This window comes from Camelina sativa, chromosome 2, assembly GCF_000633955.1.
Source record: "Camelina sativa cultivar DH55 chromosome 2, Cs, whole genome shotgun sequence".
NCBI lineage: Eukaryota > Viridiplantae > Streptophyta > Magnoliopsida > Brassicales > Brassicaceae > Camelina > Camelina sativa.
In genome coordinates this window covers 2,150,960-2,173,475 of record NC_025686.1, presented here as the reverse complement: position 1 = coordinate 2,173,475, position 22,516 = coordinate 2,150,960, and the positions used below count along the sequence as shown (strand labels likewise).

Genomic DNA, 22,516 nt, shown 5'->3' with positions numbered 1-22,516 from the left:
GTTTCTGAATATCTTTTTTTGCTGGCTCAAACTTCAACTTCTCATTAACCCAAATATTCTTTCAATTATAGTATGGCTTTTTCAAAACCTCACATAAAAGAATCTAACCAATACATTAAACCGGGATGTAAACTTCTTTGCTACTACTCTATTGGTTAATGTTAATACTATATTCATATATCCTTCTCGAAAGTACAACTTCAGTAACTTCTTCAAATGTGATGAGGAGTTTTCTAATGTTATCCACTGCTTAAGTTAGAGGTTGGAGCAAAGGTCAACCCCAGATTGTTCCTGCACAGCTGTTGTCAATATCGCTTGAATCAAATTGTAAAACTACCTTTGTATAGTCTAGTTTACATATTGTATGCTACAAATTTTTTTATTGAGGTAATAAATTTGTATTTCAAGTCTAAAAAGGTTGATACTTTAAGAGATGGTGGTTCTATTGGTAGTAAATATCACTATGATAATCCTTTATACTAAGAGCATCTAAGTTAAAAAAAAAAAGATTTTTACTTTAAGACTACAGGCCTAAGTAAATTAATAGTTAACCAATCTGACATCATGTGTGAACTGTGTATTCCATAAATGATTAGATCCATGAATTATATCACACAGACTACATGTGGATGATCAGTAATCTAATTATGATTAAGGGCACCTAATTTATATTAGTGAGCTACCACAGTAGGCTCACATGGGTGCAAGCTCAACTTTATTAATGGTCTCACATGGACATTGTCTCCTTCGATTCCGTTGTCTTTTCATACCCTTGTCTTCCACTTGCGCACGGTTTATATATATCAAAAGCTTCATTCTTTCCATTTAGATCACTCATACTGAACCAAATCTCAAACCTTTTCTTCCCTTCTCTCTCTCTCTCTCTCTTCTCATGGCTCTCCGGTTACCATCTAAGGTTTTAAAACATATCCTCTCCTTCATTGATTCCAACGAGGACCGTAACTCTGTTTCTCTGGTCTGCAAGTCATGGTTCGAAACAGAGCGTAAAACTAGGAAACGTGTCTTTGTCGGAAACTGTTACGCGGTGACCCCTGCTGCTGTTGCACGACGGTTCCCAGCGATGAGATCTCTGACTTTGAAAGGGAAGCCACACTTCGCCGACTATAACTTGGTTCCTGATGGTTGGGGTGGTTACGCTTGCCCCTGGATTGAATCCATGGCGGCTAAAAGCCCGTACCTTGAAGAGATAAGGTTGAAGAGGATGGTTGTGACTGATGATTGCTTAGAAAGGATCGCTGCTTCGTTTAAGAATTTCAAAGTCCTTGTGTTGACTTCTTGTGAAGGTTTCTCCACTGATGGTATCGCTGCTATTGCATCAACTTGCAGGTTCTGTTTCTAACTTATAAGTTCTAACAAAGAAAATACTCTGTTTTTATAAGTTACACCTCATAGTAAGTTAGGTTTTTTAATGTTGTTTTGTGATTTACGAAACAGAAACTTGAGAGTGTTGGAACTACGAGAGTGCATCGTTGAAGATCTAGGAGGAGATTGGCTTAGTTATTTCCCAGAGACTTCAACATCTCTGGTCTCTCTTGACTTCTCTTGTTTAGACTCTGAGGTTAAAATCTCCGACTTAGAGCGTCTCGTGAGCAGATCTCCGAACCTGAAGTCTCTGAAGTTGAATCCAGCTGTGACTCTTGATGGGCTCGTTAGCATACTTCGTCGTGCTCCACAGCTGACTGAGCTCGGCACAGGTTCTTTCGCTGCTGAACTGAAACCAGAAGCGTTTACAAAGTTATCAAAAGCTTTTTCAAACTGTAAGCAACTTCAGAGTTTATCTGGTCTTTGGGATGTTCTCCCTGAATATCTTCCAGCTCTTTATTCTGTTTGTCCTGGTCTTACCTCGTTGAACTTGAGCTATGCTACTGTCCGAATGCCTGATCTTGTTGAGCTTCTTAGGCGATGCTCGAAACTACAGAAGCTATGGGTGAGTATTTGCATTTTTCAAGTCTCATTTGAGTATCCCATTTATATATGTGGGTTCTTTACTAATGAGACATATTTTGCAGGTGATGGACTTGATAGAGGACAAAGGTCTTGAAGCTGTTGCCTCCTACTGTAAGGAACTTCGAGAACTGAGGGTGTTTCCATCTGAGCCAGATCTTGATGCAACCAACATACCTGTGACGGAACAAGGCCTGGTCTATGTGTCTAAAGGCTGTCGAAAGCTTGAGTCTGTTCTCTACTTCTGTGTCCAGTTCACAAACGCAGCTTTGATCACTATAGCAAGAAAACGTCCGAATCTCAAGTGCTTCCGTCTCTGCGTGATAGAGCCATTCGCTCCTGATTACAAAACAAATGAGCCACTTGATAAAGGATTCAAAGCCATAGCTGAGGGATGCAAGGATCTTCGACGGCTCTCAGTCTCTGGTCTCCTCTCTGACAAGGCCTTTAAATACATTGGGAAACATGCCAAGAAGGTTAGGATGCTATCAATAGCATTCGCTGGGGACAGTGATCTGATGCTCCATCACTTGTTGTCAGGCTGTGAGAGTTTAAAGAAGCTTGAGATAAGAGATTGCCCTTTTGGAGACACTGCACTACTGGAGAACGCTGCCAAACTAGAGACCATGCGATCCCTTTGGATGTCGTCGTGCTTTGTGAGTTTTGGTGCTTGCAAGCTTCTGAGTCAGAAAATGCCAAGGCTCAATGTCGAAGTCATTGATGAACATCCTCCAAAGACAAGACCTGAGAGCTCTCCAGTTGAAAGGATATACATATATAGAACAGTCGCCGGACCGAGAATGGATACGCCTGAATTTGTGTGGACGCTACACAAGAATCCCGAGATTGGAGTTTCAAAATTAGCCATAAAGTAAACTTGCTGCTTCAGTCATCTTTTTTTGTCCTTTTCATCTTGAGCTTTTGCAGACATTGTTGAGGGAGATTCACCTCCCATTTGTTCTCTTTTATATTGTTTTCACTAAGATGTTAGAATATCAGTGATAGAAGCATTTCTAGCTTGTACTCTGTTAAAACAAAACCTTCTGTTTGTACTAAAGTTTGGAATAAAAGTTCTCAGTTTATAAGATTTATAGTTTATTAAAGATTGTAAACAAACAGCAAAATTCATGAGCTAAAGAGTAAGACCTAGCCAAAAAAAACTACAAATGTTGCCTCAAAGCATCTCTATAAGTGACAAACACCAGTAGTAATAAAAGGTCAGTATCTGAGATGAAAATAAGGCTTGTGCTTCGAGCTTCCACAACACCAGCAACTGCAAAAACTGGAAGAGTTGTTCATCTGCACTGTATCTACCTACACTAGTCATGCGCTTCCATCAATTCCAGCAGATTTCTTGATGGAATCAAGAAGATGCTCTATTCTGTATTTCATTACAGGCTGACCATGTCGAGTCTTTCTCATCATTTTACCCTTTGCTACTTTCCTCCGTGATTCAGCCTCTTCTTTAGCTTCCTTCTTCGCCTGAAACATCGCCTCTCTCTCCATCCTTGCTTTCTCCATCTCTTCTTTCGTCTGTTTGTATACATCCTCTAAACCGATTCTCTTATTAGATTTAACCTTCTGCTTATCATCATCATCATCATCACCACCATCATTATCATCTACCTTACTACTCTCTCCAATCTCATTCTTATCATAAACGTTCTGCTGCTTCATCGACTTCCTAAACTTGCTCACATACTTTGCATTCTTATAGAACTCTTTTTGCTTTTCTAAAAAACAAAAGAGAATACACAAAAGGGCAAAGTTATAGAACAGAGCCAAAGTAAACTAATTCAATCTTAGTTCAAGCCTAGCTGCATTGTAACATTCCTAACATCATCCTAATCCTCAAACACAAGCTAATGAAGGATGAGAAGTTACAATTAAAAACGGAAAGATTTTTCGAATTGGGCAAAGTTAAAGAACAGAGCTAAAGTAAACTCATTCAATCTTAAGTTCTATAGCCTAGTCTGATTCTCACAACGCTTTGTAGCATCCTAATCCAAGTTACAATTAAAAAAGGAAAGATTTTTCGAATTGGGTTAGAAGAGAATGGAATCACTTACTGATCAAAGCAGGGTTATAGCCATTTTTATTCGATTTCATGTTAGCAAAAGTTTGGAGAGAAAGACCACCGCCTCCTAATCTCTTCATGTTCTTCCTCCTCTTCGTCTCCGCCGCCTTAGAGCTATCAGTCTCATGTTCATCTCTTTGATGAAATTTCTTCATTGTTCGCCGAGATTCTTCAATCTATGAAACTCCTCCTGATTTCTCCGTGGGATTTGAGCGAGTTGCCAGAAAGGGGGAAGAACGTACGAAACCCTAATTGTAATTTGCGGCGACTCTGAAGTTTGAGAAGTGGGAGTTGCACACTTTATTAAAATTGCTACTATACCCTTATAGTTTTATCTTTTTTGGCAGAAAACCACTGTAGATACTTATAATTACGAAAAAGCACCACACTACTAGACGACATCAAACATTTTTAAAGAAACTAATTTAAAATCGAGAGAAATTGGGCAACCAATTCTGGAATCTCATTTTAATTTATTTAAATGTTTGGTTTTAAAAAAAAAAAAAAAAAAAAAATCGAGAGAATATTGAACAAAATCTAACGAATCAATAATTGTATTGTTATCGTTGTATTATTTTTGTAATCTAGTAATTAATGCAAGTGAGTACTTTGAATAACGAAAAAACGAATAGGTTAATGCATGAAATTTTGAAGAATACCTTGTATAAACTTCTAGTTACCAATTCAAAGTTCTAACGAATAAAGATAATTAAGTAAAATGGTTAGAAATCAGAAGACACATTGGATGATTTTGTTCCATTTATAAAACTTGAAATGAAAAGAGAAAAAAATTACATTGATACCACAACATCAACAGTTCAGATTCTAATATAAACATAATTTCTAAATGAAGTTGTATAGTGAATCTCTTATTTCAAAGTGATAAAAGTTTTATGTCGCAACAACATTTATCGGTTCAAATATTATTTGGAGTATATATGTAAATTTTATATGAGTTTGTAAAGTGTATCTTTAGTTTCACAATGATAAAAGTTTGTATGCTACTACAGTATTACTATTCAGATTCTACTATGGGTATTTACGTAAATTTTATACGAGTCTGTGTGTCAAACCCCTAATTTTATAATTACAAAAACTTTTACGCCGCTCAAGCATCAACGGTTAAGATTATACTAAGGATATATAGGTAAATTTCTTATGAATTTGTTTATGGTTTTGTATTCAAATAAATAAATCATACCCTCTCATTTGTATGCAATTTACTAAACAAAAATCCTTCAAAAAAAAAAGTGATCCTATTACATTGTTCTACAACTTGAAAACACCACTTTTAAACCACAAAAGACAGATAGGTGACTTAGGTCTAGAGAAAAAAAAAAAAAGGAGTGATACAACACCATATAAAACTCTGCTAGCACTGAGAGTTGTCACAAATCTCAAAGAACGAGTGAAGACGATGGAGGGGACATCAAAATGGTGGTGGATTGGTAGAAATCACAACACATCAAATTCATCTCCTTGGCTTAACTCTACTCTCTCTGGTACGTAACCAAGTCACTTCTCTCGTTTTGGTTTCCTCTGTACGTAACTATACATATTGTCAGTGATGAACTTTGTTGTTGGTAATTAACATGTGACAGAGCTTGATGCAAAGACGAAGGAGGTGATGAGAGTGATTGATGAGGTTGATGATGAAGCAGATTCCTTTGTGAAACGAGCTAAGATTTATCACGAGAAAAAGCCAGAACTCGTTGCCATGATCGAAGATTTGTACCGTTCGCACCGCTCCTTGGCGCAGAAGCATGATCTGTTGATCAAAACCTCTTCTCTGAATCCGAGTGAAGAAACGGAGTCTGAAGTGGATGATGGTGAAGAAGACCAAATTGTTGTATTTGCCGATGATGGTGAGACTATGAAGGAAGAGTTAGCGATACTGGGAGAAGAAAACAGAGTCTACAAAGAGAAGAGAGAATTGGCTTGGCTGTTTACAGATTTAGTCAAGGTTCCTTTTGCTTCCGTTGCTATTGGGAAATATTTTGTTCTCTTCTTTTGCGCTTTTGTTTACCATTTTCTTTGCATTCTATGATTTATATCGTAGTTTTTTGGGTTGCCATTGTGTATGAACAAGGCTCATAAGGCCTTTATATGTTACATTCTAGTGATTAACAAATAAAATGAACAAGAGATTTCGTATTATCTATCTCAACTCTTTGGAGTCACACATGAATAAACCATGTATGTTTCCCAAAATTCAAGGATTTAGTTATGAATGTGTGTACACACCCGTCTATGATCCTAGCCTGATCTAATGAGGTTCACATAAACTTAGCAAATTGTAATTGGTTTCTTGATTCAAAGTTTTTAAAACACTGTATTTGATATATACTAGAATGGAGCAAATCTCATGCATCATTATCTCACATATAAGGAAGTTATATCTAGTCAAACAAATTTTAATTCTTAAGAGATCATCTTCTCTTATTTGGAAGATTAATAAATCTGTCCTTTATTTTTCAGTCTTCAGTATCATCGAATATTAGTCTTCACTCTTCATATGCTTTACTTAACTTCATTTTCATACCTGGAATCAATAATATGGAGAAGACACTCAAAATAAACAAACCTGGAATCCATTTGAGTTCATGAAGCTCAAAGGTAGGTTTCTTGTTACTATATGTCATCAACACATAGAGTAACACATTATTATCTACAGGTTTTATAATATAAGAGTCTCGTTATCAAAATGCAATGTTAAGATTCAAAAGATGATTACAACGTTATAAGCTCAAAATGCAACGTTATCAACAAAAATGGGTTTTAAGTGCAACCAAGATCAATGACATCTCTTTATATAAGAGAATTTCGACCAATTGGAAATTTTGCGGTATTTCATCAGTAAAAAAAAAATGATTCCCAAGCAAGAAAATCACACCAAATTGATGGAAATAACGAAGACGATGGAGTTTTTGACTAAGAAAACATAGCTTAATTTGCTTTATCGTTTTTCGTTACACAAACCTTTGGTTGTATTTGTAATCTTGATAATATTGTGTATTCTGTTTCATATTAATAAAGTTTTTAAGGCGTTAAAAGAAAAAGACTCGTTATTATCAAAATGCAATGTTAAAGTAAGATTCAAAAGAAAAAAAAAAGATTATTTTGGTTTTAACTTTAAACATCTAAAACGCCGTCGTATAAGAAAGCCACGTCACGAGAAGCGTTTGAATGTAAACAATGACGTCATCTTATCTTCTTCAGCTCAATTCAGTCGTAGCCACCAAAATTGAGAGCCTTTTTGAGATAGTCTGTGTGTGAAGTGAAGCAATTAGACCGTGAAACGAAGAATGAGCTCATGGGTTTGCTCTTACGTGACTCGAAACGTCGCAATCGCCGATTACTCACGTCCTTTCTCACTAACCAAACACCTTATTTTCCCGGCGACGGTTCAGAGAAGAACCGTCAGCTTTCCGGTAACATATGCGCCGAAATTTCCGTCTTTGAAACTCCAAAGGTCTCAATCGTCTACCCATGAAGGTGAAGAAGACCCAGAATCATTCGTACAAGCCCTCACGATTCCAGACGAGTGGTTGCTCCCTTCTAGGGCCATTGAGGTGCTTTTCTCACTTACTTCCATCAAACGTCTTTTTCAAGCAATTGAATTTTGCGTGTGTTTGCAATTTCAAACCTTCCCCAACATTGCTTGCTCGAATGCTAATTTAGGGCTTCTCTGTTTCTCGTTTATAAAGTTGCTTGCTTGATTGCTGATATTAGCTTCTCTGTTTTCTCATTAAGTTGTGTAGTATCTATGATCTTACAATGCTTCGTTGGATTGCTGATCTTGAAGTGTTTTGATTAGGAATCTGAGTGGTTGAGAGTAACTTTGCACAAATGGTTGGATGATGAGTATTGCCCTGAGCCAACCAATGTAGAGATCAGTGAAGTAGCTGCAAAGTCTTACTACAGTTCATTGCTAGAGAAAGAAACTGACGTGGGAGAGATTTTGATGAAGATGGCTCAAGATTTAACCTCTATTTCATACAAAGAAAGCTTCCATGGAGCTTTCACATCCGCAAATGCAGCTATAAATCTGATTGTTGATAGAGTAGAAACCGGCATACTCTAATCTAGTATAGTTTAGTTTAAGGTTTCAAGAACAGTGTCTTTGTATATTATGAATTTGAGTTTTGTTATTTCACTTGATCAGGTGCAGGGAAGTCTAAAGTCTTTACAGTTGTGAATCCTCCATCTACCACTAGGTTATGCCCATTTACATACTTTGAATCATCTGATGCGAGGTAAACCGCTGCATTAGCTACATCGGTCGGTTCACAAACCTCTCCATCTAACACTCCTGTGCTCTGCACTATTTGGATCAGCCTTGAGTCATCAACACCGGGGTAAATCTGTCGCATCTCATCCATCACGAATGATGTTGTGATTGCAAAAGGAGAAATGCAGTTTACTCTGATCCTGTGCTTGCATAGTTCTGAAGCTGTTGATCTCACGATCCCGATGACAGCTGATTTTGAGACGCTGTAAGTATGTTGTGCTAAACCGCCCATCATCCCCGTGACACTCCCTGCACAAATGATGGATCCGGTATTACGAGGGATCATCACACGAGCAGCGTGTTTGATTCCTGCAATGACTCCACGGACGTTTGTGTTGATTACCTACAGAACATTATAAAAATCAGATGAAACTAATAACTGTTCCCAAAGCCTTTCTTGCAAACGTTCTTATAGATCAGTACCTTATCGAAAACATTGAGATCAAGATCCACGATACTAGGAGGCGTTTTGCAGGGGATACCAGCATTGTTGTACATTATGTCTAGCTTTGTATGGAGGGAGACAGAGAAATCAACTGCGTTAGCAATGTCTGATTCTTTGGTCACATCGCACTGGACATAAGCAGCATTTGGACCAAGTTCTTGTGCGGTTTCTTTCCCGAACTGCGGTTGTATATCGGCAATGATAACTTTGGCTCCATGGCTGATGAATTTTCCGGCTGTTGCTTTGCCAATCCCACTTGCTCCTCCTGTGATGAGGGCTACTTTGCCTTCTAACTTCCTTTTACATCAAAAGCTATAAGATTAGGCCTTTGTATTAGTCTATTAGATAAGACTTCTCATATTTATAAATTCTTTAATGTGATAATTTTAAAGTATAGAACTTAAAAAATTAGTGGCTTTAGAAGATAATTTTTGTCTCACGTTCTATTTTTTTCTGTTTCTGATAACACATTTGACATTTCTTAGTGGTAGAAAGAGTAAATGCTTTTTCTAACTTCAAGATAAGATTCGTCGAAGAAGGCAAATAAAAGCAACCCAACTTGTAATATCAAATTATTCTATATATGTCATTCACATGTAGACGTATATATATAAGCACAATATGGCCTTTGTTTAAATCGTTTATCCCAAGTCCCAAGTCCCAACTCACAATGAACACAACAAAATACAAAACTTTATTCATGGATATTCATTTTTAAATTATAAACAACTCATATTAATTTTGTATGGAGTTTTTGCAAGATGTTTAAGAAATGAAGAAAACAATATTTTCCAAATGTTAATATATTTTGGCTGAATTAAATATCATATTTTCTTCAACACATGATGGACTTTAAAAGGGCATATTCTTGTTTTCTCTTTTCAACTTTCTCAAAAAGTTTTTAATATTAATCTGTTACTGTATTAGTTTAGATTCTACAAAATTCAGATTTTGGTTTACTAATATTTAAAGAGAGTGGGATTAAGAGATGGGACTTGCCTTGAACTTGAACAAGATGATGCGGATGAGGAGATTCCTTTGTTAAGGAAGTTCTTGCTCACATTCTTGAACAATGCGTTTTTTCTATTTCAGATGCATAAATAGAAAAGTTAGAACTAAGAGTGTTCATTGTTAAATCTGCAGAAAATGAAGAAGCATAGAGAAGGATCTTGACCCAATCTGAAACATGCTTGTGTATTGCTCCGAGAGATAGATCGGTCCTTGTCGTTTTCTAACTTCTAATTTATCGTCTTTGAAGCTCCATGTTGTTTGCGTCTTAAATAGATATGAGGAGGGTACACAAAAAGGTGTGGTCTTTAGAGAGAGAATCTAATGGGGCTGTGATTGAACCAGAAGCTTACTAGTAGCTAGCATGCAAAGGTGTTTTTGTAAAATCAGATATTTTTTAAAAAAGAAAAAAATAATGAAGACAAAAAGGAACATAGAAAGTTAAGCATGTGGTGATTTGTTCCCAAAACAAGATTGCTATAGCCTAATAGGCTGAATGTATTCTTCAATATAAAATCTAAAATATGTTACATCATAATAATTGATTGATGTTTCCATAATATATATTTTCTGATAAACCCTGATTGTTATTAGATTAAATGAAAGATTTTAGTTTACAACCTATAAAAAAGTTTATGGGGACGTCAAAGGACTTTTTAAAAAACCTCTTAATGCTTGTGCCTTGTTGTGGTGGCATGTGTTGGTGCTTATTATGAGCTGTCTATTAATGTATAATATGATTGCATATTCACCTTATATACAACGAACGTACCTACCAATACCATTCTTCATATGCCGACAGGAAGCTAATAATTTATCATTATGATATATATTATCCAGTAGTAGACAAACGTTACTATTATCCAGTAGACATTAATTTGCATAGGGCGACCGATTTATCTTCATTTGTTACCTACCGAGTGGTTCCACGTACGTAATAAGACGTGTACGTATCTTTTTGTTGGTAAGACCTAAATTGTGTTTGCCAAATCTTTGACATATATGTTCTATAAATCGTGACATTCTTTAATGGTTTTTTACATGAAGATTCTTCGCCCAATCGCATATAAAAGAGTAGTAAAATAACAAAGTTTCTATTAGATTGTGTAACATGTATGAGGTGTCCAAAAACAAAAAAAATGTATGAGGTGTCGAATAACCTAGTTTTGTTTCCTTCTAGAAAATTAGAAGCCATAATATATATATTCCTCTGTTTTTTTGCTTAAATATAGGTGAATTGAAAGATTAAAGGGAGAAGAATACAGTCGAAGAACTGAGAAGAAATATGAAAAGTAAGGCAAAAAAGCAAAAGAAAAAAAGATGGGGCGTTCCGAGAATTGAACTCGGGACCTCTCGCACCCTAAGCGAGAATCATACCACTAGACCAAACGCCCATTTTTGATATTTCTCTCACGTTATAACAATATATATCAACGTATATCGTGTGGTTTTCAGAATTGTGCTTTTCAAAACCACTCGGCACAGCTCTCTCGACTCGTCTCTCTCCCGCCAATCAGCTCGACTAAAAAGTAAAAAAAACCACCAGTCATCGTCAATGGAGGAGCTTCTAGGGTTTCTTCTCCGATTCTGATTCGTACACGAACTGGGCAGCGCTTCTTGCGAATTCGATTCTTCGTAGACAGCTTCGTAATTTCGAGTTCCGATGGTCAATTTTATAGAAACCGAAGTTTTCGCCTCCGATTCGCAGTCTCCTTCAGCTTCTTCGGATCATAGTGAGTTTTGAGATTACGATTCCTTTATTCTCCCTTGCGAATTCTGTTTTGTTTTTCCGGATTATCGTAGATTTTGAGGTTTCAATAGATTTATTGTTCGAATTTCGTTTCTGGATTCTCTTAGGGTTTGAGGTTAATGGGGAAATTGAAGATACTGAGCCGATTGATGAAGCAATGGTAGTACTTGATAGCTCCTTGCTTGAAACCCCATTACAAAATCTCTACGATGATACGGAGGTCGTAGGTGACGATGAATTGGTGGTTGATAGTGAGGATGAAGATGAAGGATCGGGTGATGTTGCTGCTGATGAGCTGACAACATGTATGCTTGAACGAAGCCCCATAGCTGCAAATATACTTTTGGAGTCTGATGGATCGAATGATCACGAATGTCAGATAGGTAAACATATCTTTGTGTTGTTATGATGCACCTATCTTCTTCTTTGTATTGTATCAACTCAGATTAATATTAGTCTATCTCTTCCTTTTAAGGAAAGCGAGAATCAAATTGTGATACTGTGGCCGGAGCTCAAGGTTTTTCTCGAATTAGTGCTGATAGTCATGGTCCAGGGCTGGATTTTTTGGATTCTCAGGAACCAGGAGAGGCATCACAAGAAAATGCCCTTGGTTTTGTGGACCACTTTCTGATGGACAAAGATCTTAATTTGTCTCCAGTGGTTATACGGGAAAATAGTTGGAGAAGGAAGTCACCTCCTGTATCAGTTGCAAAAGGATGTCAATCTCTAGCCAAGAGACTCAAGAGCAGAAGTCCAGCAAGGAAAATGAGTGTCTTTGATTGGACTAGTGACCAGTGTGATGTGCGTGACCCTCAATACTCTCTGGTCACTCGTGCAAACAGTACATGCTACAAGAAAAGAGAAGAACATGTTACAGATGATGATCCTGGAGGTAAGAAAGGATTTATGGTGGATCTGTGTGCGAGTAGAAAAGTCTCAACACATTCTACACAAAGACTTATGCAGAACAGTTCTGCAAAACCTCACAAGATGGAACAAGCATCGGGTTTGAATCAGGGAATAATGTTTGTCTCACAGAATGATGCTCAGTTGCAGGATAAGGGATCAAAGGAGCACTCGGAACCCGAGGAAGACTTTATTGATATTGGTGTTAACACTCAAATTGCTGCTGAAGCAATGAGTTCTTTAGTGTATACTCCCTGCACTACAGAAGATGCTTGTGAACCATACCCAATTCCAGGGAGGATATCAGAAATGAGGTATCAAGTTAGCAATCTTTCTAGAAGGAACAATGACACCATTGAGAGTGGATCTGATAGAGACAACTGGAGTGGTCCGCTTAGTGCTCCACACATGGAAAGAAACTCTAAGAAGAAGAGAAAATTCACCAAGGAAGAGAGAACCGGAACAAATGTCTCTGCCATGACATGTCTTCGTAAATTATGTGAATGGACGCATCCCAGGGGCAAAAGATCGCGTCTTATGCAGAGGCATCACGCCCCATTAAGGAGATCTTGGGGTGCTAGTTCAGTTAAAGACATAAACGAAACCAACATGTTGTCAAGCAGGTTACGTGTATCATTAAGTGGGACAAGACAAGCCTCTTCTTGCCAATCAAGAGTCATTGACGTGGATGTTGCAAATCATGCATCTCCAAAGAAAATATATGACCGAAGTCATGAAAGCCCTTGCAAGAAAGATCTTCCTAGGTTATTCCTTCGTAAGGAGCATCCTACGAGGCTTGGAGGACCTGGAAAATTAGGTGACTTCGTGTGGAAAGACCTAAGGAGACGAAGAAACTTGGCATATGTTCGAGTGTTATTCAGCCAGCATCTGGATGATGAGACAATCAAGCAGCAGAAGAAGGTTTTAATTCATACCGTTCCTTTTATCAGTTTTGAATAGCGTATCTATATGTACCGTATTGGTTATCAGGATTACGCTTTTTGCTTCCATAGATTATGCTTCGACTTGGAATTTCTCCAGCATCTTCCTCATCAGATTCAACACACTTCATAGCAGATAGATTTTCTCGGACAAGGAATATGCTGGAAGCCATAGCCCTTGGTAAACCTGTTGTTACACCTCTATGGCTGGAGAGCTGTGGACAAACAAGATTCTTGATAGATGAGAAGAATTACATCTTAAGGGATAGCAAAAGGGAAAAGGACGGGTTCTGCATGCCTACATCTTTGGCCCGTGCGAAGCAGCATGCCCTTCTTAAGGTCACAATTTATCTCATTTGAGCCTTTATTAGAGCTTCATTAAATCCTTCACACATATATCCGCGATCTTATAAGTCGCATTTTTATTCATAGGGGTTAAAAGTCTGTATCACTCCCAACATTAAACCAAGCAGGGGTATGATTGCTGACTTAGTGAAGTTGACTCAAGGGCAGGTAAGAACAACTCACTTCGATTAAGAGATTTTGTTCTATAGACATCTTGGCACTTCTTCAGAATGGTTATGANTAGTGTATACTCCCTGCACTACAGAAGATGCTTGTGAACCATACCCAATTCCAGGGAGGATATCAGAAATGAGGTATCAAGTTAGCAATCTTTCTAGAAGGAACAATGACACCATTGAGAGTGGATCTGATAGAGACAACTGGAGTGGTCCGCTTAGTGCTCCACACATGGAAAGAAACTCTAAGAAGAAGAGAAAATTCACCAAGGAAGAGAGAACCGGAACAAATGTCTCTGCCATGACATGTCTTCGTAAATTATGTGAATGGACGCATCCCAGGGGCAAAAGATCGCGTCTTATGCAGAGGCATCACGCCCCATTAAGGAGATCTTGGGGTGCTAGTTCAGTTAAAGACATAAACGAAACCAACATGTTGTCAAGCAGGTTACGTGTATCATTAAGTGGGACAAGACAAGCCTCTTCTTGCCAATCAAGAGTCATTGACGTGGATGTTGCAAATCATGCATCTCCAAAGAAAATATATGACCGAAGTCATGAAAGCCCTTGCAAGAAAGATCTTCCTAGGTTATTCCTTCGTAAGGAGCATCCTACGAGGCTTGGAGGACCTGGAAAATTAGGTGACTTCGTGTGGAAAGACCTAAGGAGACGAAGAAACTTGGCATATGTTCGAGTGTTATTCAGCCAGCATCTGGATGATGAGACAATCAAGCAGCAGAAGAAGGTTTTAATTCATACCGTTCCTTTTATCAGTTTTGAATAGCGTATCTATATGTACCGTATTGGTTATCAGGATTACGCTTTTTGCTTCCATAGATTATGCTTCGACTTGGAATTTCTCCAGCATCTTCCTCATCAGATTCAACACACTTCATAGCAGATAGATTTTCTCGGACAAGGAATATGCTGGAAGCCATAGCCCTTGGTAAACCTGTTGTTACACCTCTATGGCTGGAGAGCTGTGGACAAACAAGATTCTTGATAGATGAGAAGAATTACATCTTAAGGGATAGCAAAAGGGAAAAGGACGGGTTCTGCATGCCTACATCTTTGGCCCGTGCGAAGCAGCATGCCCTTCTTAAGGTCACAATTTATCTCATTTGAGCCTTTATTAGAGCTTCATTAAATCCTTCACACATATATCCGCGATCTTATAAGTCGCATTTTTATTCATAGGGGTTAAAAGTCTGTATCACTCCCAACATTAAACCAAGCAGGGGTATGATTGCTGACTTAGTGAAGTTGACTCAAGGGCAGGTAAGAACAACTCACTTCGATTAAGAGATTTTGTTCTATAGACATCTTGGCACTTCTTCAGAATGGTTATGAGTTACTTATCAGGTAGTGGAGATAAGTGAGATAATTGCTGCAGAGGATAGAAACTTTCCAGAAGATCTATTGATTCTTTCTTGTGAAGACGATCAAGAAGTCTGTCTTCCTTTCATTAAGCATGGTAACAGCTATGCTACTTTCACACTTTTCAGAATTATTAGTAAAGAAAACTTTTCATGTTAATTTGTACTCTTTTGTCCCCAAAAAAGAAGGTTTAATAGTTGTACTCTCCCCATAAAAACTTGTAATGCAGGAGCTGTAGTTTACACATCTGAGCTATTGCTGAATGGAATCGTGATTCAGAAATTGGAATATGCCAGGTTTGGAAGTTATAAATTTATAATACTAGTTTGTGTGAACAGTAGAAATAGGTCAAACGCAAATCTCATAACAGTTCTTTGTTGTTGTTGCAGGCATCGTCTCTTCTAAATTGCACACAAAAGGAACCAAAGCGTCACAAAGTTTACAGCAATACGTTCGCTTACTGATATACTGGTTGGTGCATGTAGTGAGGCCTTTTAATTCAATCTTTCATAAAACCCTGCTTGTTTTTCAAGAGAACCGAAAGAAAGATCTTTTCTAACTTACATTCTACGGAAACAAAAATCTCCCACATAAAAATGACACATTTCACATACATTAATTCTAAAGCTCTTCATGTAAATTGAATTAGAAAAGGTAACATACTGTGTCAAACAAGAGCTCTGAGAATGTTTGGCAAGAGAAAAATGACCCATCAGACCTAACTCTACTCATTGCTTTCAGGAGATTCAGCACCGGGGTTTGGATTGTTGAAGCTACTACCACTTGGTGCAGCAGCTGGATTTGTATGATAAGGAGGAGGAGGAGGTGGTGGTCCATTATAATTGGGAGGTGGTCCGCCACCTTGACCTGGTAAGGGAGCCATTCCTGGTGGCCTTAGAATACCGTTTTGTGGAGGTGGAGGTAGAGGAGCACCAGGCGGTGCCATCATCTGCGGTACTCCTGGTGGCGGCATGTAACCTGCAAAGGTACAATATTACATTTCACTTCATACTAATTGTAAGATGTTCGGTCAAGGTGTAATTGAATGGAAACTATTCGTAAGAGTCTGAGGAGTCATGAAATGCAAAACAAGTGACAAATCAAATATCATATTGATCAGCTGTGCAATTTAACACAAAGTTTGGTGCCATGTCGAGAATCTCAAAGCACCTATCAGGATGAAGTTCTTTATGATACTCTTTTTTTTTATCTTCAGGCTTTTTCAAAATATTACTATGAAAGTTATCTACTAAAACTTTCTAACGCAGCAAGCAGGGAAGAATTATAGTAAAGAGATATTACCTTGACCAGGCATCATTGGTCTAGGGAGAACAGGAGGTCGCATACCCATAGGCATACTTCCAGGTGGTAGCATCATTGGAGGGCGAGGTCTAGCGAGCATATGCTGATTAAACACAGCACCAACCTGTGGGGGATATCCTCCAGCTTGGCCATGAATTAGATGTTCCTTAATTCTCTGATCAATCAAACTTTGGGTTTGTTGTTCCTCGAATTGTTGATAGTATATCCTCACATTCGCCTGAAATTCATCAAACTCTTAACACATAAAAAAGAAAAATCATGTATACACAACACAAAAGATCATTATGGACTCTTTATGTACCTTGTGTTTGTAACCAGCATTGTGCTGCTTCCTCACTGATGGCTGCAAATAGACAAAATATAAGACTATACTGATAAGAGAAAACATGTACAATCCTTGAAACATGATTAGATTCTCAATCAACACCAATTAATTGAGCCAAGCCAGTGCGACATAAACATGTACTAGATGTAAATAGCATACTGGTTTTAAACTGAAATCCAAATCGGAAACCTAATTGACACCGCCGAAATCGAAGATTGATTTTTAATAAAGCCGAAACTTCAATTCACCAGCGACTACTAAAAAGTTCTCAATTACTACAAAAGAATAGAAACAAAACAAGAAGAAGATTTAGATTCAGACTTACAGAATCGTGAGTGAGATAAGTATCGCAGTAATCACAGTAATACCTGCGAAAAAATCAAAATCAAACAAGTAAATTAAAACCTAAATCTCGAACTGAATTAGTATCTATGTATCAATATAACGTCGAAGATCTAAAACCCTATACCTCGGCATCGTTCAGAAGATTCCAAAGAACCCTGCGAGTTAGTGAGAGAGACGACGGAAGCTTTTCGGAAGAAGAAGAGAAAGTGCGAGAGAGAGAGAGTCGAATTTTTTATTTTTGCCTAATTTTAATAAATAAAAAAAGATGATGATTTTTCATTTAACGGCCCAGATTCGTTCGAGATATCTAACGGGTAATAATAACCGAAGAAGTATCCCTGATAAAGCGACGTCGTTTCGCACGACGGATTTAAGAACTTACATCGGAAAAAAGAACGAAGGAAAAAAAAAAACTAATAATGATCGGAGATGTCTCCCCGCCGGTAGCTTCAATCCCAGGTTCGTCGTATATTTATGCTGTTTGCAATTTTCAACCACAGCTTCTTCGAATCTTTGCTTTGTATGTGCATAGTCTAAACATGAAGCTATTGATTTCGCCAATTCTGACTTGAATCGAGAATTATCTTTCGATAATTATTGACTGATTTTTGTCGCCGAGATTATTGTAGTTGTCGAAGGGAATGAAGAATCGGAGAAGCGTCAGAATATTCTTCCGCCGTTTTCGAAGGTTGTTTCTCACTTTGGCACAAGCGGAGTCTCCGTCGCGTTAGCCACCGGCGTGACTCATCCTCTCGGTTAGATCCTTGATGCCTTCTTCTTTCACTCATAAGTTTTTATGACTCCAATTTCGGAAACTAGAACCATTTGGCTCCACATCAATTTGCATAGGAGAGTTCTTCCATAGTGATCTTTGGATAATGTAGCAGTATGTAGTTGGTTAGTGTATGTATAAGTCTCTGCTTAACTACTACTGTGGTATTATAATGTGGCATTTGTTTCATACTATTCTTAAAAATGTCTTCTTCTCGTTGTTTTGGTTATCTAGATGTACTGAAAGTAAGATTGCAGATGCAGCATGTTGGCCAAAGAGCTCCTTTGATTGGAATGGTAATAATTCTCCTCTTGATGTTTTTGGGGATGTTAATGTAAACTTGGTTTGAATTCTGTAAAATGTTTGTTTGTTCAGACTGGAACCTTTCTTCAACTAATAAAGAATGAAGGGCCTAGGTCGTTATACTTGGGGTTGACTCCTGCTCTCACTAGATCAGTGCTTTACGGAGGTCTCAGATTAGGATTATATGAACCCACTAAGATTTCTTTCGATTGGGCATTTGGGTCTACCAATGTCTTGGTCAAGATAGCGTCAGGCGCATTCGCTGGGGCATTTGCTACAGCTTTAACTAACCCTGTTGAAGTTGTGAAGGTAAGATGAAACCTCAATTATCGGTTTTGATTCTGTGTACTAGATCTCTTTTTTTGGTTTTTTAAGACACATATCAGTTTGCCTTTCGTTAGGTTAGGTTGCAGATGAATCCGAACGCAGTTCCCATTGCAGAAGTGCGGGAAATAGTCTCTAAAGAAGGCATAGGAGCTTTATGGAAAGGAGTTGGTCCTGCCATGGCCAGAGCTGCAGCACTAACTGCCTCACAACTTGCAACATATGATGAAGCCAAACGGGTAAATGTTCTAAGACTACTATTTATTGATTCAAATAAAGGTGCTGCTTTCTAACATTCCAGCTTCTAAAGTTTATTGTAATTGCAGATTCTGGTTAAACAAACTTCTTTAGAAGAAGGGTTTCATCTTCATTTGTGGTAAAAGTTTAACAGCCATTTATTACTGTTTCTTTGTCTGGCAAAATCAATTGATGCACCAAAACTTACTCAATCTAGCACTTGAGGAATGAAGCTCAAGTGTGGTTGCAGGTGTAGTAAGCACTCTGATAACCGCGCCCATGGACATGATTAAAACCCGCTTGATGTTGCAGCAAGGTTCCGAAAGCACCAGAATCTACAGAAACGGGTTTCACTGCGGTTACAAGGTAATGTGATCTAGTCCTTCTTTTATACATTTTTACTGGACATTGCTTGTTTGCTTTTGCTGAACGTTAATGGGTAATGATTCTTCAGGTCGTTCGGAAAGAAGGACCTCTAGCACTTTACAAAGGGTGAGAAAGAGAAACCCCTTTCTAGCTCTTGAGGATATATATTCATATAGTTCGTAATACACAAATAAATTGAATAACGTTCCTTGGTTATTTTTTGTACTGGATACAGAGGCTTTGCCATATTCGCACGACTCGGGCCACAAACAATGATCACGTTCATACTATGCGAGAAGCTAAGATCACTCGCTGGACTTCACACAATGTAGTCACTAACCGGTTCGTTCCAAGCTAGCCCGGTTCCAGATAAGTTCTTGTCCATTCTTTTGTTTTTTTTGAAAATAATTCACACTAGATGAGATTTTTCTAATAAAATGTTTATTCATTATTGATTTGGTAGTGTTAGAATTTCTATCTGCTGTACAATTTTTCCCAATTTATTCTCTATGATTTCATCATTCTCTCATTTTATGACAAGGAATAGAAAAACCATATGATGTAATTCAACATTTTTTCAATTGAATTAAGTTTTTGGTATGGTTTTGCTATTAGTAAGAAATTAGATTCATCAATTTTAATATAAACAAAAAAAAAAGTACTCTTATAGTTGTTATGTTCTGATTGTCATCTAGATCCGAGTGTAATGTAAACGAGCCTTTTTTGTTGATTAGATTGGATAGGCATTGAATTGAAGTGACATTTATCCAAATAATATATACTTATATATACGTAGTGGTTATGTCGAAATCACTTGTATATTTCAAGTGTCTGTGTGTGTGTCACTCTAATAATTATACTAGTCTCCATCACGAAGAATACAAATGGTTTTATTCATATAATTGAATATTAAAACCAATTATCCAAAACAAATAGTAATTCTTACTAGATCTGATTAGTTATAGTGGAAGTTGGTTGTAGACAAGAATACGCTTTGAGTCTTTTTGACCGTAAATATTCATTCATGAATCATGCACGTTAAAAAAAAAAAAAAACTTGTAGGGACGAAACATAAAAGTTGAATACAGTAAAATTCAGGGGGTCTATTTGTTGGAAATAGAATTGAAAGAGAAAAAAAAAAAAAGAATTAAAATTTGTGGCGTTGGAGAGAAAGGAGCAAGTTGGGAGCTGCTTCGAGTCTTTGTTGTTTCTATGGTCGCGTTGGCGGGACAGTCTGTCATGCTTAATGTTTGCCCCTCTGTTTTCGCTCTTATTTACGGTTTTTTTTGCCATTCAATCTTTTATCTGACCATTTTGCCATTAGACAGTGACCTCTCGGTTGTGCTTCTCTTTCGTTGTTTGTTTTGAATTTGATAGATCGATCCTATGGTCAAACTCTTTTCGTGTTTATCCATTTTACAAAAAGTCTTTTAATGTTTCCTAATTTATTAGTAATGTGTTTTCTAAACGAGTTTCTTTTTCACTTTTAAAAAGGTTGGTTTCTTAACTAGTAGAAGATTTAATAAGTACACGCTATAAAGAGTTGGCTTGCCAAGTATACTAGGGTTTGACTGGTCTACCCGATACATAATGCAAATGCAATGTGGAAGTTGATTGTTATTAGCGTTATTCAGCTGTCTCTTGTCTTGTGTATATATATTTTGTACCCCATGTGATAGTGTTTAAAACTAGAAATTTAACAACACTGTTGAAAATTCTCGTGGTAAGCTAAATGTCCTTTTTTTATTTTAAGCTTCACTGTGTTTTAGGTTATAATTCTGATGTATGTTACAAAGTTTGAGAATACAGTATATTCTATTTTTAAATATATATATATATATATTTAAAATTATGAAAACACTTAAAAATCAAAACATATGGAAATATTACAAATGAGAGAACATTTTGTATGATTTTTTTTATATATGTTGGAAATAATTTTTTAAACTCAATTCATATAATGTGCGGTGTAACGTAATCTATCAAAGTCGAGATTTGATGGAAAAAGCTGTAGAAAAGACTTTTAACCAGTTGGCTAAAAGTACTTATTTTATAAACTAATATTTATGGTGTAACCGACAAATATGGTAAAATCTAAAGGCTAAAAGAATCCGACGACCAGCAAATGAAAATTTTTGATTATTTACTAAGAAAACGTAAAGAAACGGTTCTCTTAAATGAATTTGTCGAGTTCGAATAAGACATCGATAAAAACTATGTTACATTTTTATGTATATTATATACGAAAAAAGTTTTTTTTAATATTTCATTTTTAGTTTCTCATGTGTTATGTTATGAAATATATGTTGATAAACAAAAAAAACAAATAATTCACAATATACGAAGAAGGCAACTAAGTTTTGAACACACTTATTAACCTATTACTACTAAACAATTTTTAATCTATAAGTAGATGATGGGATGTTTTTAGTCCCAAACACCTCATATTGTTGTTAGTTTATAATTAGTTATTAATTCTAAGAGGTTTGAAAATCTTAGCCTAATCATCACTAATTTATTATTATGTATTAACCTGACAGCTTTCCATTTTTATCAAAACAAATCTGAGAGAAGATTGGCAAAAAATACACATTTTTCGAATTATAAATAAAAAAAAACACAGAGCAGAAAATAAGACGCGGGTAAAATAGACATTTAGGATGGAAGTATTGCCATAACGAGACAAAACAATCGGAAGTGTTCCCCCCCCCCTCCTCGCATCGTAAAAGCTTTTTTTTTTTTTCTCTCACATTGCCAAAATATGTACAGCTGTAAAATGGCAAATACCGTAAATAAACCGTAACAGAATGGGCCATTATTGTCAACATTTTTAATTTAATTCTCTCCCCAACTTCTCATATTTCCACCATTTTCCTTCTTCCTCCATAATTGATTTTTTTCTTCTTTCAACTAAATAAATAAATTTTTTAGAAACCCCAAAAAAAAAAAAGAAATTGGTATAGAGAGAGAAACTCAGAGAAGACGACGAAGAGACGACCCCTCATATTTGTCAATAGAGAGAGAGAAAGGAGAAGAGAAGACGGAGACAACAATGGCGGAAGGGAAGGAGGAGAATAGAGGGGAAGAAGAAGAGAGCGTAAAGCTTTTCGTCGGACAGATACCGAAACATATGTCGGAATCTCAGCTCTTAACATTGTTTCAAGAGTTCGCTGTCGTTGACGAGGTCAATATCATCAAGGATAAGATCACACGCGCCTCTCGAGGTTTCTCTCTCTCTCT

The 22,516-nt window shown here is 37.1% G+C and overlaps 9 protein-coding genes and 1 non-coding gene across 12 annotated transcripts in view; 6 read left to right on the top strand and 4 right to left on the bottom strand.

Annotated features, from left to right (window-relative positions):
* Positions 750-3,052, top strand: LOC104714990 (GRR1-like protein 1). Its single transcript, XM_010432450.2, has 3 exons — positions 750-1,347; positions 1,456-1,948; positions 2,031-3,052. Exons 1-3 carry the CDS (start codon positions 893-895, stop codon positions 2,838-2,840), a joined length of 1,758 nt encoding a protein of 585 aa, XP_010430752.1. The 5' UTR covers positions 750-892; the 3' UTR covers positions 2,841-3,052.
* LOC104714997 (rRNA-processing protein FYV7-like) lies at positions 2,994-4,343 on the bottom strand. Its single transcript, XM_010432458.1, has 2 exons — positions 4,035-4,343; positions 2,994-3,698 (listed from the first exon to the last, which is right to left on the bottom strand). Exons 1-2 carry the CDS (start codon positions 4,195-4,197, stop codon positions 3,289-3,291), a joined length of 573 nt encoding a protein of 190 aa, XP_010430760.1. The 5' UTR covers positions 4,198-4,343; the 3' UTR covers positions 2,994-3,288.
* LOC104747325 (protein NETWORKED 3B-like) lies at positions 5,460-6,089 on the top strand. Its single transcript, XM_010468949.1, has 2 exons — positions 5,460-5,544; positions 5,644-6,089. The coding sequence occupies exons 1-2, from the start codon at positions 5,460-5,462 to the stop codon at positions 6,087-6,089; spliced, it is 531 nt and encodes a 176-aa protein (XP_010467251.1).
* On the top strand, positions 7,257-8,206 carry LOC104714974. Its single transcript, XM_019233563.1, has 2 exons — positions 7,257-7,614; positions 7,860-8,206. The coding sequence occupies exons 1-2, from the start codon at positions 7,348-7,350 to the stop codon at positions 8,124-8,126; spliced, it is 534 nt and encodes a 177-aa protein (XP_019089108.1). The 5' UTR covers positions 7,257-7,347; the 3' UTR covers positions 8,127-8,206.
* Positions 8,171-10,347, bottom strand: LOC104714981 (zerumbone synthase-like). The gene is made up of 4 exons (XM_010432443.2): positions 9,953-10,347; positions 9,778-9,861; positions 8,757-9,075; positions 8,171-8,676 (listed from the first exon to the last, which is right to left on the bottom strand). The coding sequence occupies exons 1-4, from the start codon at positions 9,964-9,966 to the stop codon at positions 8,191-8,193; spliced, it is 903 nt and encodes a 300-aa protein (XP_010430745.1). The 5' UTR covers positions 9,967-10,347; the 3' UTR covers positions 8,171-8,190.
* Positions 11,109-11,180, bottom strand: TRNAP-AGG. The gene has a single exon. It is a non-coding gene; the product is annotated as a tRNA-Pro (tRNA).
* Positions 11,263-16,420, top strand: LOC104714954. Its single transcript, XM_010432423.1, has 9 exons — positions 11,263-11,519; positions 11,644-11,919; positions 12,012-13,363; positions 13,456-13,722; positions 13,816-13,896; positions 15,267-15,378; positions 15,511-15,577; positions 15,671-15,752; positions 16,023-16,420. Exons 1-8 carry the CDS (start codon positions 11,450-11,452, stop codon positions 15,684-15,686), a joined length of 2,241 nt encoding a protein of 746 aa, XP_010430725.1. The 5' UTR covers positions 11,263-11,449; the 3' UTR covers positions 15,687-15,752; positions 16,023-16,420.
* Positions 15,767-17,501, bottom strand: LOC109124506 (U1 small nuclear ribonucleoprotein C-like). Its single transcript, XM_010432428.2, has 5 exons — positions 17,399-17,501; positions 17,255-17,297; positions 16,906-16,947; positions 16,584-16,821; positions 15,767-16,259 (listed from the first exon to the last, which is right to left on the bottom strand). Exons 1-5 carry the CDS (start codon positions 17,404-17,406, stop codon positions 16,006-16,008), a joined length of 585 nt encoding a protein of 194 aa, XP_010430730.1. The 5' UTR covers positions 17,407-17,501; the 3' UTR covers positions 15,767-16,005.
* LOC104714934 (mitochondrial substrate carrier family protein ucpB-like) lies at positions 17,666-19,876 on the top strand. 2 transcript variants are annotated; one of them, XM_010432400.1, is made up of 9 exons: positions 17,666-17,733; positions 17,904-18,029; positions 18,281-18,342; positions 18,422-18,658; positions 18,751-18,912; positions 19,000-19,049; positions 19,144-19,276; positions 19,365-19,402; positions 19,512-19,876. In XM_010432400.1, the coding sequence occupies exons 1-9, from the start codon at positions 17,694-17,696 to the stop codon at positions 19,606-19,608; spliced, it is 945 nt and encodes a 314-aa protein (XP_010430702.1). In that variant the 5' UTR covers positions 17,666-17,693; the 3' UTR covers positions 19,609-19,876. The 2 variants fall into 2 exon arrangements, with proteins under 2 accessions (XP_010430702.1, XP_019089092.1); XM_019233547.1 differs by lacking the exons at positions 19,365-19,402; positions 19,512-19,876 and having other exon boundaries at positions 19,128-19,237.
* LOC104714946 (RNA-binding protein BRN1) overlaps positions 22,182-22,516 on the top strand; it is a 21,205-nt gene continuing 20,870 nt past the window's right edge. Inside the window, exon 1 of one of the 2 annotated variants that reach the window (XM_010432414.2) lies at positions 22,182-22,500. In XM_010432414.2, the coding sequence (XP_010430716.1) occupies positions 22,329-22,500 (172 nt within the window). In that variant the 5' untranslated portion in view covers positions 22,182-22,328. The remainder of the gene's footprint in view (positions 22,501-22,516) is intronic. The other variant, XM_010432410.2, reaches the window with a different exon arrangement.